Below are 17,547 nucleotides of genomic sequence, written 5' to 3' on the forward strand. Positions count from 1 at the left end.
ATACCCATTTGTACAGTTTCTATGTGGCAGGTTTCAGACAGGCTGCAGAGTGCAGACAGTCAATGTCCAGTGGGGAGTCTGCTCTCTCTCTCACCTGGTTGAACTTGAACTTGAAGCCCAGGATGTGGCAGAGGGTGAGGGGTTCACACATGTAGGACTTGATGAGGGGCAGGAAGAACTCATCCTGGTCAGAGCGACACTCGTACACCTCCAGGATGATGTCCAGAACGCGGTTGGGGTCCAGGTTGAAGCATCCTGCAGGGTGGAGACGGGGTAAGTGTACAAATGACATCCAAATAACTTGGGTACCAAATATGGAGATGTGTTATGTAAATCCTATTTGGGAGTCTAACTGGTCAGATACTGTTCTGCAACTATTCACGTCCCAGGTAACATTTCAATCCTCAACTTAAACTGTAAAAACCACTTCTGCCAAAATTCTCATCTCCATTACTTTCAGGGCTGATCTCAGAAATTATTCATAACCGTCACAGAAAACACACTAAATCAAAGAGTGCCACAAGGGGCAGTTGTGTCTTGGCTGTAGAGAATGTGATGACAATGTAAAAAGACGAGGGGTTTCATACCTATCAGGGACTTGATGCTCTCTAGGACGATGTGGCTAGTGATGTTGCCTGAGAGGTCTTGGCCCAGCTCAGTGATCAGCTTGGCATAGCCCTCATTCTCTTCCCTTAGCAAGTTGAACTTCTGCTGCTTGTAACTAAGGGGACAGAGTTGAAAATAATATATAGGAGGCCACACACTACACAACCATGAGACAATTTTAGGCCCACATTTGAATGCGAATGAAATTATTATTTATTGTGTCTCTAGTGTATTACAGAATATTATAACAATATACGGCCAGAATGACCATGTATTGCAACAAAGTAGTGTCTGAACAACAGCCTGAGAGAATATTAACAACTAAAGTAATGCAATTATCTACATTCTGTGCTGACATTAATTACATTTGGCATTCGTGGCAAAGCTTTCATCCTATAGTGTAAATAGTCACGTATTAATCACTACAGCCACCGGCTGTGAGGTGGATAAAACAGGGATGAAGATGCAACCTTGCAACCACAGTCAGCCCAGCTGAGTAACAGATGTGCCGTGACCTATCCTGGGGATAACAGCAGCTAACCCAGGTTCTGGAGGGTGACTATGTGGGTTTTAACCTTTAACACTGTTTTTAATTTGGCTACTTGGACAGACCAATTTACTACGCTGTTGACCTTTTGACACTGAACATTACCAGATTTTAGCTTTTTACATATGAAAGTAAGTCACTTCTCCACTTACAATAGCTTGGTCTTGATTTTGACGATTTTCTGGTTGAACTGATGGGCTTGCTTTATGAGTCCTAGGGACTCCAGGGTCTCTGGGTCCAGTCTCTCCTTCAGGATGGCATCTGGCACAAATAACTGACAGAGAGGGCGGGCGGGAGGAAAACAGACAAGTGTCATACAAAGACTGGTAAATATATCTTATATGGTTATGAATGATAGCAAATTTAAAGTGGCAATCAGCAGTTGAAACAAAAACAAAGTGTTCTCCCGCAGTTTTGGTAAAAAGCTGAGGGATGGGGCTGGAGAAACAGAACTACTCTTAAATTCATAAACAGAGCGACGGATGCAAGTACTGACCATACATGATATCAACATGTGAGTAAGACCTTTAAACATGTCAACATTCACAAGGCGGCGGGGCCAGACGGATTATCAGGACGTGTACTCACGAGCATGCGCTAATCAAATAGCAAGTGTCTTCACTGGCAACCTCTCCCTTACCGAGTCTGTAATACCTACATTTCCAGCAGACCCCTATAGTTTTTGTGCCCAAGAAAGCCAAGGTAACCTGCCTAAATGACTACCACCCTATAGCACTCATGACTGTAGCCATGAAGTGCTTTGAAAGGTTGGTCATGGCTCAACACTATCCTCCCAGAAAACCTAGACTACAATTCGCATACCGATCCACAAATTACACAATCTCTATTGCACTCCACACTGCCCTTTCCCACCTGGACAAAACAGAATGCTGTTTGTTGACCAGAGCTCAGCATTCGTGCCCTCAAAACTCATCACTAATCTAAGGACCCTGGAACTAAACACCTCCCCCTGCAACTGGATCCTTGACTTCCTGACGGGCTGCCCCCAGGTGGTAAGGGTAGGTAACAACACATCTGCCACGCTGACACTCAATGCAGGGGCCTATCAGGGGTGCGTGCTTAGACCCTTCCTGTACGCCCTGTTCACTCCCTGTCCACGCATGACTCCAACACCATCAGTAAGTTTGCTGACGACACGACGGTGGTAGGCCTGATCACTGACAACGAGACAACTTATAGGGAGGTCAGAGACCTGGCAGTGTGGTTCCAGGACAACAACCTCTCCATCAATGTGAGCAAGACAAATAAGCTGATAGTGGACTACAGGAAAAGGTGGGCCGAGCACGCCCCCATTCACATCAATGGGGCTGTAGTGGAGCGGATAGAAAGCTTCAAGTTCCTTGGTGTCCACATCACCAACAAACTATCATGGTTCAAACACAAAAAAGAGTCATAGAGAGGGCACGACAACGCCTATTCCCCCTCAGGAGACTGAAAAGATTTGGGTCCTCAGATCCTCAAAAGGTTATACAGCTGCAACATCCTGACGGGTTGCAACACACCATAATAGGCAAATAAATTCTTTAAAAATCCTACAATGTGATCTTCTCCCCCATTTTGTCTGTCATAGTTGAAGTGTACCTATGATGAAAATTACAGGCCTCTCATCTTTTTAAGTGGGAGAACTTGCACAATTGGTGGTTGACTAAATACTTTTTTTGCCCCACTGTATTTTGGATTCTGATGGGATACGACAGTTGAACAAAGTTAATGAGGAATATATATAAAAATCCATTTCTACATAGTATCATTCATAAGTTGTAGTTTTTTAAATAGATGTTCCAACTGCTGATTGCACTTTTAACATTTGTGAAGAGAATCAAACATTACTATAATATTCTAAATTCAGAGCCAATTAAAAAAAGTGTTTTTCTTATTAAGCTTGAAACAAATACTGTGTGTTTTGGCCTTACAATGGGAAATACAACAGACAAAGGTTGAGTTTTGTTTGAACAATACTACCACCTAGTGAAAGTTTGACATCATTTCATGATAACATATTTTTGCACCTGCAGTAAAAACTTGAAATATACCTACCAGACATGCTCCCACTAGCTGGGTGTAATGGTCGCGTTTGTTTTTTTCCTCCAAAGAACTGGTCTCTATGTCTGTCAAAAATTAATTATTAAAACATAATATCATGATAACATTACAGTAATTCGCCAACTGATTAAAAAAACAAACATTTAGGCATACAAATTGCAAATGACTGTCACAATATGCCCAAACTGGAGTTATACCCACCCAGTATACTGAAAACATCTGCTAAAATGGATGGCATGTCATCGCGCAGTTCCTGGAAATAAACAAGAAATCAGAAGCATTCAAGGTATACATTATTAAAAAAGGTAAATTCTCAATTACTTTTGTTTGCTGATAGAGAAGTTCCATACGTGTCATTTAGCTTTCTTTACAAGCAAAGCACAAGGTTCAGTTCAAGATTAATGAATTGGCTTGTGAGCAAAAGGGAACACTGTTTTCTTCTAGCACAGGTGCAAGTGTACCTTGTCTGCAGTAGTGGAAAAAGTCCCCAAACATCATACTTGAGTAAAAGATGCCGTAATAGAAAATGCCTCAAGTGAATGGAAAGTCACCCAGTAAAATACTACTCGAGTAGAAGTAAAGTATTTGCTTTTAAATATACTTAAGTATCAAAAGTAATTGTAATTTATAAAATATACTAAGATATCAAAAGTAAAATTAAAAGTATACATATTTTCAAATTCCTTATATTAAACAGGATCAGACGGAACCATTTCATAAATGTTTTATTTAATTACGGAGAGCCAGGGGCACACTCCAACATCATTTACAAATGAACCATGTGTTTAGTGAGTTAGCCAGATCAAAGGCAGTAGGGATGTTCTCTTGATTCAGTGCATTCGGAAAGTATTCAGACGCCTTGACTTTTTCCACATTTTGTTACATTACAGCTTTATTCTAAAATTGATTAAATTAATTATTTTCCTCATCGATCGACACACACCACATAACGACAAAGTGAAACAGGTTTTTAGAAAACTTTGCACATTTAAAAAATAACAGAAATACCTTATTTACATAAGTATTCAGACCCTTTGCTATGAGACTCGAAATGCATCCTGTTTCCATGGATCATTCTTGAAATTTCTACAACTTGGAGTCCAGCTGTGGTAAATTCAATTGATTGGACATGATTTGGAAAGGCTCACACCTGGCTATATAAGGTCCCACATTTGACAGTGCATGTCAGAGCAAATATCAAGCCTTGAGGTCGAAGGGATTGTCCGTAGAGCTCTGAGACAGGATTGTGTCGAGGCATAGATCTGCAGCATTGAAGGTCCCCAAGGCCAGTGGCTTCCATCATTCTTAAAAGGAAGAGGTTTGGAACCACCAAGACGCTTCCTAAAGCTGGCCACCCAGCCAAACTGAGCAATCAGGGGAGAAGGGCCCTGGTCAGGGAGGTGACCAACAATCCAATGCTCACGGAGATGGGAGAACCTTCCAAAAGGACAACAATCTCTGCAGCACTCAAATAATCAGGCCTTTATGGTAGAGTGGCCAGACTGAAGCCACATGATAGCCAAAAGGCACCTAAAAACTCTGACCATGAAAAACAAAATTCTCTGGTCTGATGAAACCAAGATTGACCTCTTCGGCCTGAATGCCTAGCGTCACCTCTGGAGGAAATCTGGCACCATCCCTACGGTGAAGCATGGTGTGAAGCATCATGCTGTGGGGGTGTTTTTCAGTGGCAGGGACTGAGAGACTAGTCAGGATCGAGGCAAAGATGAACGGAGCAAAGTACAGAGAGATCCTTGATGAAAACCTGCTCCATAGGGCTCAGGACCTGGGGCGAAGGTCCACCTTCCAACAGGACATCAACCGTAAACACACAGCCAAGACAACGCAGGATTGGCTTCGGGACAAGTCTCTGAATATCCTTGAGTGACTGCGCCAGAGCCCGGACTTGAACACGATCAAACATCTCTGGAGAGACCTGAAAATAGCTGTGCAGCGACGCTCCCCATCGAACCTGACAGAGTTTGATAGGATCTGCAGAGAAGAATGGGAGAAACTCCCCTAATACAGGTGTGCCAAGGTTGTAGCGTCATACCCAAGAAGACTCGAGGCTGTAATTGCTGCCAAAAGGTGCTTCAACAAAGTACTGAGTAAAGGGTTCAGTTTATTTGTAATAAATTTGCAAAAATATCTAAAAACCTGTTTTTGCTTTGTCATTATGGGGTATTGTTTAATAATTTAATCAATTTTAGAATAAGGCTAACTAGTCCAACGCAATTTATTTTTAATTTTTATTATTATTATTATTTTTTTTACCCTTATTTAACTAGGCAAGTCAGTTAAGAACACATTCTTATTTTCAATGACAGCCTAGGAACGGTGGGTTAACTGCCTCGTTCAGGGGCAGAAAGACAGATTTTCACCTTGTCAGCTCGGGGGATCCAATCTTGCAACCTTACAGTTAACTAGTCCAACGCAATTTATTTTTAATTTTTATTATTATTTTTTTTTAACCTTTATTTAACTAGGCAAGTCAGTTATTATTATTATTTATATAGTTAAGAACACATTCTTATTTTCAATGACGGCCTAGGAACCGTGGGTTAACTGCCTGTTCAGGGGCAGAACGACAGAATTGTACCTTGTCAGCTCGGGGATTTGAACTTGCAACTTTCCGGTTACTAGTCCAACACTCTAACCACTAGGCTAACGACCTGCCTCTCTCTCAATGCACTCCACAAGGAGACGCCTGTTACGCAAATGCAGTAAGCAAAGGTCAGTTGCTAGCTAGCATTCAACTTATCTTATAAAAAACAATCAATCATAATCACTAGTTAACCTCACATGGTTGATGATATTACTAGATATTATCTAGCGTGTCCTGCGTTGCATATAATCTGACTGAGCGGTGTTAGGCAGAAACAGGCGCGTAAACATTAATTCAAACAGCACTTTGTGTTTTGCCAGCAGCTCTTCGTTGTGCGTCAAGCATTGCGCTGTTTATGACTTCAAGCCTATCAACTCCCGAGATGAGGCTGGTGTAACTGAAGTGAAATGGCTAGCTAGTTAGGGCGCGCTAATAGCGTTTCAAACGTCACTCGCTCTGAGCCTTCTAGTAGTTGTTCCCCTTGCTCTGCATGTGTAATGCTGCTTCGATGGTGGCTGTTGTCGTTGTGTTGCTGGTTCGAGCCCAGGGAGGAGCGAGGAGAGGGACGGAAGCTATACTGTTACCCTGGCAATACTAAAGTGCCTATAAGAACATCTAATAGTCAAAGGTTAATGAAATACAAATGGTATAGAGGGAAAGGGTCCTATAACTCCTATAATAACTACAACCTAAAACTTCTTACCTGGGAATATTGAAGACTCGTGTTAAAAGGAACCACCGAATTTCATATGTTCTTACATAGCACATATTGCACTTTACTTTCTTCTCCAACACTTTGTTTTTGCATTATTTAAACCAAATTGAAAATGTTTCATTATTTATTTGAGGCTAAATTGATTTTATTGATGTATTATATTAAGTTAAAATAAGTGTTCATTCAGTATTGTTGTAATTGTCATTATTACAAATGAATGAATAAATATGGCCCCCACCCAGGCAGTGGCAGTGCTGGCAACACTAGCTGCAGTAACCCATGGGCAGGGGGTCACTCGGACATTCAGAGGGGGCATATTATTGTGGCCATGGTGGCACAAAATCAAAGGTCTGACTGCACAGAGATGCTTGAGAATATGGTCACAACGGGGGACCATGTGTGGCTGTTTCAGGGGAACGGGGTGTATCTGACCTCCATCACCTAGGACGTGACAATGGTTAATCAAATCAACTCATTTTTGCCTACTTTTTGCTCAGTTTTGCCTGCCTTCTCAAACAGCTGCAACTCTATATGCATTCGTAAATCACTACCTTTCTTGAGTTAGGCTCTGGGATGGTGCAACTGTTGAGAATCTGAGACTATGTTTGGTAGTGTGTGTGGGTGGTGCGTGTGTGCCACAACTGTTGCGAGGGAGTAAAAGATGTTAGGGACAATATAGGATGAATCACAATAATTGCTTGCCATAATGTAATTTTGGTAATGGTGAGACTGGTGGGAGGTAAAAATCCTTTGCATAAACCGCCTACATTACTACAAATATTAATTGCTAATTATGGAAAATAACAGGATTTTTAAAAATACATATATTTTTTCATGGCTCTATATAAAATCCAAATCGAGGTGAGGGTGATGGAAGTGCGTTTGATCTGCTTCTGTTCTGTGGGTGGCACTGTGTGCTCGTTTCGAAGGATGGGTTCCAGTCTCTCCGGGGCCCTGGGATCCGGGGTGGTCTGCCGGGCATTGGGATGACAACCCAACTCGGGATGATGAGTGGTTTTAGTGGGTGGAATAATGGGGACCAATTGGAGATTTACTTAGTAGCAACGCAAATATCATGGTACAGCTATATAGACACTCAATCATCATGTTACTTTTTAATGGTACGTTTACAAACATATATCATGATAAATAGAATTGAAACTTGTGTCTCATTATGGTAATTAGTGAAATAAGTATAGCCAGTTATAATTGTAATGGCTTAGCAGACGATAAGAGAGGACAATTTGACCTGGCTACAAGAGACATTTACAGGAAACTCATTCAACAATTTTAGATAAAGTTTTGTGGGAAAAGGACTGGGGGGGATAATATATTTCTCCCATGGGTAAAGAAATTCAAAAGTGGTGATGATATTAATTAACAGTAATTTTGATCCAAATGAGCAAATTGTCCAAACAGATCCTCAAGGTAGTGGATGATTTTAAATATGTTATTAGAACATAAACAGATATGGCTTACGGTCCGAATAATGATCCAAGCTTCTTTGAAAATATATAATAATTTATCAACTATACCAAGCAACACCAAATCAAATAAAAATGTATTTGTCACATGCGCTGAATACAATAGGTGAAACAGTGAAATGCTTACTTACAAAACCCTAACCAACAATGCAGTTTTAAAAAATAGGGATAAGAATAAAGAGATAAAAGTAACAAGTAACTAAAAAGCAGAAGTAAAATAACAAGAGACACACTATATACAGGGGCTACCGATACAGAGTCAATGTGCGGGAGCACCGATTCGTTGAGGTAGTATGTACACTAGACTTTATTATGGTGGGAGATTTTAATATGTTTGTAAATACCTCCACGGCCTGTAAAGGAAATTACATTAAACTATCCCCCTCACGCACTTAAGGAATTCATTAATGTCATGGATATATTGGAATTAGTGGATATACAGAGGCTTAAATACCCTGACCTAGTGAGATATACATGGCAGGGGCTTAACTTGTTATGGCTGGGGACAGTATTGAGTAGCTTGGATGAATAAGGTTCCCAGAGTAAACTGTCTGCTACTCAGGCCCAATTGCTAATATATGCATATCATCAGTAGATTTGGATAGAAAACAATCTGAAGTTTCTAAAACTGTTTGAATTATGTCTGTGAGTATAACAGAACTCATATGGCAGGCAAAAACCTGAGAAAAAAATCCAACCAGGATGTGGGAAATCTGAGGTTGGTCGTTTTTCAACTCATTCCCTATTAAAGATACAGTGGGATATTGGTAATGTTGCACTTCCTAAGGCTTCCACTAGATGTCAACAGTCTTTAGAACCTTGTTTGATGCTTCTACTTTGAAGTGGGGCCGAATGAGAGGGGAATGAGTCAGAGGTCTGCCAGAATGCCTTGCACTCGTGACGCACGTTCACGTGAGAGCGAGCTCTGTTCCATCGCAATTCTACAGACAAAGGAATTCTCCAGTTGGAACATTATTGAAGATTTATGTTAAAATTATCCTAAAGATTGATTCTATACATCGTTTGAGATGTTTCTACGGACTGTAACGGAACTCATTGACTTTTCGTCTGCTCTTAGTGATCGCGCGTCATGATTTTGGATTACTGGGCTAAATGCGCAAACAAAAAGGAGGTATTTGGACATAAATTATGGACATTATCGAACAAAACAAACATTTATTGTGGAACTGGGATTCCTGGGAGTGCATTCTGATGAAGATCAAAGGTAAGTGAATATTTATAATGCTATTTTTGACTTCTGTTGACTACACAACATGGTGGATATTCCTCTGGCTGTTTTGGGTTCTGAGCGCCGTTATCAGATTATGCTTTTTCCGTAATAAAAATAAAAAAATCTGACACAGCGGTTGCATTAAGGAGAAGTTTATCTTTAATTCTGTGAATAACACTTGTATCTTTTATCAATGTTTATTATAAGTATTTCTGCAAAATCACTGGATGTTTTGGAATCAAAACATTACTGCACGTAAGGTGCCAATGTAAACTGAGATTTTTGGATATAAATATGCACATTATCGAACAAAACATACATGTATTATGAAACATGATGTCCTATGAGTGTCATCTAATGAAGATTATCAAAGGTTAGTGATGAATTTTATCTATATTTCTGCTTTTTGTGACACATATCTTTGGCTGGAAATGGCTGTGTTTTTTCGACTTGGCTATGATCTAACATAATCATATGTGGTGCTGTCGTTGTAAAGCATTTTTGAAATTGAACACGATGGGTAGATTAACAAGATGTTTATCTTTCATTTGCTGTATTGGACTTGTTAATGTGTGAAATGTACATTTCTAAAAAATATTTTTGAATTTTGCGCGCTGCCTTTTCAGAGGAATGTTGTCGAGGGGTTCCGCTAGAAAGGTTAAAGTTATGTATAGTAACCCTAGGTGTAAAATAGTAAATAACGGCTACATCTAAGAAAGTTTTAAACTGTCAAGATGAGTAAAACAAGGTTGTACACTATTGGCATATCTATTTGTTATTGCCATTGAAATGTTAGCTGTTACAATTTGATCCAACAATAATATTAAGGGATTAGAAATCCATGGCTTAAAAACAAAAAGGTGTCATTGTACGCTCATGATTCATGTTTTCTTTTAAAACCACAATTAGAATCCCTCCACAGCCTCAGAGGATCTAGATACTTTTTCTAACCTCTCTGGATTAAAACCAAATTATGATAAGTATTACGTATTGGATCACAAAGAAAATGCTACTTTTACAATACCGTGTAGTTTACCAATAGAATGGTCTGACAGGGATGTGGTCGGTATACATATCCCGAAAGAAAGACATTTTTATAGAAAGTTAACAAAAATAGATCTTGCTACTGTGGAAAGGAAAATATTTCTCCATTTGTGGAAAAATCTCCCTGATTAACTCTTTAGTCATATCACAGTTTACCTATTTGCTTATGGTTTTGTCTACACCTAGTGACCTGCTTTTGAAATTATGTGATCAAACAATCGTCAATTTAATTTGGAATGGCAAGCCAGACAAAATTAAAAGGGCCTATTTATATAACAAATATGTCCTCTCACTAAAGGCATCAGTCATACAAAAGTTATACTTAAATGCGAAATGATTCTCTCGTAAATTCGTATGAATGTCTCACCCCATGTTCAAGAATGGCCGTTTTCCCTTTATCAGATTACAACTGCTCACTTTCGTTTATTTGAAAATAAATCATATCCAAAATATCGTTATTTTTTAAACAAGCATTGGATTGTTGGATACAATTTCAGTTTAAACCACATGAAAACACAGAACAAATTATACAACAAATATTTTGGTTAAACTCCAATATACTAATGGATAAAAAAAAACATATGTATATATATATTTTTTTAAAGGGTAAAAATCTTTGTAAATTATATCATAAATAGGACTGGTGGAGTTGTCACACATGCAGCTAACACAGACATATGGAAATGTCTGCTCTACCCAAAATTACAACCAACTAATTCCAGCATTACCACAAAAATGGAAGAGAAAAGTAGAAGGGGAGAAAAGCAAGGAACTTGTCTGTTGGCCCTGCATTATCGTCCAAAAATGGTTAAAGAAAATTGTGATAAACAAAAATATATACCAGTTTCATTTAAGGACCAAAAAATGGACAGTTGTGCCGTATAAATTGCAAAATAGTTTGATGGACCAAATGGCGTGGCGAGAATCTGTCTCCTCACCACGCGCCCTCACCACTGGTGTCCCCCAGGGCTCTGTTCTAGGCCCTCTCTTATTCTCGCTATACACCAAGTCACTTGGCTCTGTCATAACCTCACATGGTCTCTCCTATCATTGCTATGCAGACGACACACAATTAATCTTCTCCTTTCCCCCTTCTGATGACCAGGTGGCGAATCGCATCTCTGCATGTCTGGCAGACATATCAGTGTGGATGACGGATCACCACCTCAAGCTGAACCTCAGCAAGACGGAGCTCCTCTTCCTCCCGGGGAAGGACTGCCCGTTCCATGATCTCGCCATCACGGTTGACAACTCCATTGTGTCCTCCTCCCAGAGCGCTAAGAACCTTGGCGTGATCCTGGACAACACCCTGTCGTTCTCAACTAACATCAAGGCGGTGTCCCGTTCCTGTAGGTTCATGCTCTACAACATCCGCAGAGTACGACCCTGCCTCACACAGGAAGCGGCGCAGGTCCTAATCCAGGCACTTGTCATCTCCCGTCTTGATTACTGCAACTCGCTGTTGGCTGGGCTCCCTGCCTGTGCCATTAAACCCCTACAACTCATCCAGAACGCCGCAGCCCGTCTGGTGTTCAACCTTCCCAAGTTCTCTCACGTCACCCCGCTCCTCCGCTCTCTCCACTGGCTTCCAGTTGAAGCTCGCATCCGCTACAAGACCATGGTGCTTGCCTACGGAGCTGTGAGGGGAACGGCACCTCAGTACCTCCAGGCTCTGATCAGGCCCTACACCCAAACAAGGGCACTGCGTTCATCCACCTCTGGCCTGCTCGCCTCCCTACCACTGAGGAAGTACAGTTCCCGCTCAGCCCAGTCAAAACTGTTCGCTGCTCTGGCCCCCAATGGTGGAACAAACTCCCTCACGACGCCAGGACAGCGGAGTCAATCACCACCTTCCGGAGACACCTGAAACCCCACCTCTTCAAGGAATACCTAGGATAGGGTAAGTAATCCTTCTCACCCCCCTAAAAGATTTAGATGCACTATTGTAAGTGGCTGTTCCACTGGATGTCATAAGGTGTATGCACCAATTTGTAAGTCGCTCTGGATAAGAGCGTCTGCTAAATGACTTAAATGTAAATGTAAATGTAATTCCATGGCACGTGGTTTATGAATTGACAAGCAAAACGACGCAAGAGTCAAAACGGTGCATTTTTCTATTTTAATTATACAAAATTCTTGCAACATATAGAATGTTATATATATAGGGGATACAACCTTCCCAGCTCTGCAGATTTTGCTGCAAGGAGGCAGAGTCATTAGATAAATTATTTTGGTATTGTCATATGTAGCTCGTTTTTGGTCACAGGTCCAAGAATGGCAACATTTACCTAGAACTAACGCTGCAGATAACAATGCTGGGTTATTTGAAAAGTCATAGTCATAATCAATAATATAATTACTATATTTTACTATTTTAGCAAAAATGTTTCTTTAATTTACAGTCTGTAGTAGCTATGAGAATAGAAAGGTTCAGTACTTTTGTGAAGCATCACAGCACAGTTGAAAAATATATGGCAAATAGAAATCCAAAATGGATGGTGTTCAGAGATAGATGGGAGGGGTTGAACAGAGCTGAAGGGTGTGACTAATAACAATAAGATAAAAGGAAACAAAGGTTCAGACATTTTGTGAAATAGCATAGTTACAAATAGATAAACTGGATCGACATCAGAAATAGAGGAAGGCCAGGACTAAAAACTAAAAATACAACTATTGTAAAATAGACTGTGTCTGTAAAATGTGTATAGTATGTATAAACTAAAGGTAGAAGCCTAAGTGTTATTGTTTATTAGTTTACTCCAATTGGGGGAAAAGTTGTAGGGTTTGCGGGGAATAATAAAAAGGTATATTAAAAAAAATGCAAACATGCATGTACAGTTGAAGTCAGAAGTTTACATACACCTTAGCTAAATACATTTAAACTTTCATAATTCCTGACATTTAATCTTATAAAAATCAGTTAGGATCACCACTTCATTTTAAGAATGTGAAATGTCAGAATAACAGTAGAGGGAATGATTTATTTCAGCTTTTATTTCTTTCATCACATTCCCAGTGGATCAGAAGTTTACATACACTCAATTAGTATTTGGTAGCATTGCCTTTAAATTGTTTAACTTGGGTCAAACGTTTTGGGTAGCCTACAATTTTGGCCCATTCCTCCTGACAGAGCTGATGAAACTGAGTCAGGTTTGTAGGCCTCCTTGTTCTCACACACTTTTTTATAGTTCTGCCCACAAACCTTCTATGGGATTGAGGTCAGGGCTTTGCGATGGCCACTCCAATACCTTGACTTTGTTGTTCTTAAGCCATTTTACAAGTATGCTTGGGGTCATTGTCCATTTGGAAGACCCATTTGCAACCAAGCTTTAACTTCCTGACTGAGGTCTTGAGATGTTGCTTGAATATATCCACATAATTTTCCATCCTCATAATGCCATCTATTTTGTGAAGTGAATCAGTCCCTCCCGCAGCAAAGCACCCCCACAACATGATGCTGCCACCCCCGTGCTTCACGGTTGGGATGGTGTTCTTTTGCTTGCAAGCCTCCCCCTTTTTCCTCCAAACACAACGATGGTCATTATGGCCAAACAGTTCCATTTTTGTTTTATCAGATCAGAGAACATTTCTCCAAAAAGTACGATCTTTGTCCCCATGTGCAGTTGCAAACCGTAGTCCCGCTTTTTTATGGCGGTTTTGGAGCAGTGGCTTCTTCCTTGCTGAGCAGCTTTTCAGGTTATGTCGATATAGGATTCGTTTTACTGTGGATATAGATTATTTTGTACCCGTTTCCTCCAGCATCTTCACAGGGTCCTTTGCTGTTGTTCTGGGATTGACTTTCACCTTTTCTCTAGGAGACAGAACGCGTCTCCTTCCTGAACGGTATGACGGCTGCGTGGTACCATGGTGTTTATACTTGCGTACTATTGTTTGTACAGGTGTTTGGAAAGTCCCAGGGATGAACCAGACTTGTGGAGGTCTACAATTTTTTTTCTGAAGTATTGGCTGATTTCTTTTCATTTTCCCATGATGTCAACCAAAGTGGCACTGAGTTTGAAGGTAGGCCTTGAAATACATCCACAGGTACACCTCCAATTGACTCAAATGATGTCAATTTGCCTATCAAAAGCTTCTAAAGCCATGACACCATTTTCTGGAATTTTCCAAGCTGTTTAAAGGCACAGTCAACTTATTCTATGTAAACGTCTGACCCACTGGAATTGTGATACAGGGAAATATAAGTGAAATAATCTGTCTGTATTGTTGGGAAAATTACTTGTGTCATGCACAAAGTAGATGTCCTATCGGACTTGGCAAAACTTGTTTGTTAACAAAACATTGGTGGAGTGGTTGAAAAATGTGTTTTAATGACTCCAACCTAAGTGCATGTAAACTTACAACTTCAACTGTACACACACACATACCCCAAAAATATATGGGGGATTGGAAATGATGCAGACAATTACATTGATGGAAGCAACAATCTACTAAAGCTGGTCCATCCCATATATATATATTTTTTAATTATTAAAAAATATATATATTAAAACAAATATATATATATATATATATATATATATATTTTTAAATATATATATTTTTTAATAATTAAAATTTAGAACAAGGCTGTAACATAGCATTTTGAAAAAGTCAAGTGGTATGATTACTTTCCGAAGGCACTGTATATCTAGAAAAACAAGACAGATGCTGATTCTGTATAGTGCATCTTTACTAACCAGAAAATAAGAACTACATACACATCACTCCAGATACTGTGCGAGTCTATGTTTTCACTAAAAGGACTATTGTATAGGCCACAAAATCCTCAAAACGCATGGCAGGTTTTCTGGGATGACAGACATTGCAGACAATGAGAGGACTTCAACAAGGCCATACATACCATCATGTCACTGAGGACGCTAGCAGCGAGGTCCAGCTTGAAGTTCCCTTGTACGACATGCCAGCAGAGTTCATACAAAGCAGCCTGTATATCTACAGAATGAAGGGATGAGGCAAACGGGAAGAGAATTATTCCCAATACAATGTGTCAGTTTTAGACCTACTCACAAACAGTCAACCGTAGAGTTGTTGAGATATAAGCTTGGTATGATGCTATAAGAACATTAGATGACACGTGACATAGCGAGAACCCATCATTGAATGAATAGTACATCTTAATTTCACGTAGCAATTGTACTCAATTGTATCAAAACTAACATGCATACTGTTCTTTCAAATATCACAGAGCGGTACATACCTTTTATTATGCTGTCATGATTGGTTTTGTCTGCAAGATTCTTACATAGTTGTACACTGAACAGAGAAGGGGAAAAGGTGACTTTATATTAGCTAGTTTATTTTCAGTGACTAGTTATCTAAATGATCATAGCTGGTACAGTTAGTAGTAGTGTACGGTAGTATATACATAATGTGTAGTGTATTGCAGACAGCTTAATGTCAGCCTCTAATAATAACACTGCATATAATACTGTAACTAACAGACGTTATTGTTTTATGAGGACGCCATTCTGAGCATTGTTTCATATGGCAATTTAAAACATTGTCAAAACTGGAATGTCCAGTTACTAGAGAGCTTGAAGACTAAATACTTACCAATGCCAACTGGTGTGCCCTTGAGCAAAACACTTAACCCTAACTGTTCCTGTAAGTAAATTATTAAATCAATCGAAATCGCCCCCATACAAGCTAACTCAGTCGACGACATGTTTTCAATTCAGTACCGTTAGCTACCTAGCTAGTTAGGGATTACCATAAAAATTACCATGATGATAGAAAATGTGTAGACAAAGTGATAACTGCCTGGGAACCATGTATTACCTAAAATATCAGAAGCGTGCTCGTTAATCCATACAGGTGGTGGCTATTCTAAACAAAGTGGCTAACGAGCTAGCTTGCTAATGTTTTCGTGTAGCAAGAATCAGAATGAGGTGCCAGCATAATCAGCTTGCTGGGTGTGCGTCGCTAGCTAGTTAGCTTATTATGTGATCACCAATTGCACGTTGTGTGATGCAGTAGCTAGCTCACTGTTCATGAAGTTATCTTACCAACTAGCTAGTTAGCTACATTGGGTAACTACTAGCTAACGTTATAATGTACAGGGTCAACTACCAGGCTAACCTGCATCATTAGCTGCTTAGCTAACGTTAACTAGCTAGCCTACTGGCTTTCACAGCAATACGCAACTGTAGCTAGTTGCTTCGGGGGACTGGCGGCGGACTCGAAAGTTAGCTAACTAATTAGTTCGTATCGAATGACCCAGGCCAACTGTGTTAAATTAATTGTTATATCAATTCCATAAGGAATCTGTCGAATTCTGTTCCAAACTATAATTTCTAACAACATTATTGAACCCCAGCAACGGTATCTTGCTATTGTGAAATGGCCTCACTGTTTGAAGTAGGGTTAGCTAGTTAGCATGCTAGGTTTGCTAATTCACATTGCCCAGGTCTCGTACGAGGATAACGATGGGAACTGGTTGCATGGCTCAACAACCCTTATGGAAAACGAAACAAGACATTCGTCTTCACAATTTAACAATATAGTACAACTTACAACTCGTGTTTTCCAGATTTTTCCCAGTTTTTGATCCAATCAGCAGGCAGGATAAGTGTCGCCATCTTCCCCAAAATACCACACATAGCCCGGATGTCTAGCTGAATGCCGGGTCAAAGAATGCAAACCAGTGCATCGTGGGACGCCAAATACATTTCAGGTCTTCCAGTCAAATTTAACCACAAATAACTGTTGGAAGCCTAAAATGACAATGCTACAATAAAAAAAAGATATAATATGACGTATACTAACTAGTGTAAGGATAACAAATGATGCTGTACAGCTCCACTGGGTTGTAGGCTTTCTTGAGCTTCTCTATCACTTCAGAGCATATGACATGTGTTGAATACATGTGATGATTATGGGATGCTGGGAGCTTCTCAATTTCAGTGTATCAACAAATTCGGGGCAGTGAAGGTCAAATCCAGTTGTTAACGTATCACATTGCCTATCATGTCTCCATGGAGGATGTGTGTATGTGCATACATAGAAGTCTCACAACACCTCAAATATGACCCATATCCCCATTATTGTAACATTGGCTTCCTTACTCTTTAAAAAGACCCACATTCATCCTTTAGTGATCTCCATGATCACCATCCCAGTGCTGACACCAGTGTAGCAACCCCTGAGGCAGGTGATTCAAACCAGGGTTACACAACCAGTGACGACTATACTGCACTCGTCCCGTAGTAATTTAAGTGTAAGAGAGAAATA

At 40.0% G+C, this 17,547-nt stretch overlaps 1 protein-coding gene across 4 annotated transcripts in view; it reads right to left on the reverse strand.

Annotated features, from left to right (window-relative positions):
• LOC118390195 (THO complex subunit 2-like) overlaps positions 1-17,101 on the reverse strand; it is a 70,363-nt gene extending 53,262 nt beyond the window's left edge. The window contains exons 1-8 of one of the 4 annotated variants that reach the window (XM_035780521.2): positions 16,831-17,101; positions 15,515-15,570; positions 15,158-15,249; positions 3,419-3,470; positions 3,212-3,282; positions 1,306-1,427; positions 588-721; positions 95-255 (exon numbers count right to left, since the gene is read on the reverse strand). In XM_035780521.2, coding sequence (XP_035636414.1) covers positions 95-255; positions 588-721; positions 1,306-1,427; positions 3,212-3,282; positions 3,419-3,470; positions 15,158-15,249; positions 15,515-15,570; positions 16,831-16,916 — 774 coding nt within the window. In that variant the 5' untranslated portion in view covers positions 16,917-17,101. The remainder of the gene's footprint in view (positions 1-94; positions 256-587; positions 722-1,305; positions 1,428-3,211; positions 3,283-3,418; positions 3,471-15,157; positions 15,250-15,514; positions 15,571-16,830) is intronic. The other 3 variants (XM_035780520.2, XM_035780519.2, XM_035780518.2) reach the window with 3 other exon arrangements.
• Between the last annotated feature and the right edge of the window lie 446 nt (positions 17,102-17,547).

Source organism: Oncorhynchus keta, chromosome 11, assembly GCF_023373465.1.
Source record: "Oncorhynchus keta strain PuntledgeMale-10-30-2019 chromosome 11, Oket_V2, whole genome shotgun sequence".
Taxonomy (NCBI): domain Eukaryota; kingdom Metazoa; phylum Chordata; class Actinopteri; order Salmoniformes; family Salmonidae; genus Oncorhynchus; species Oncorhynchus keta.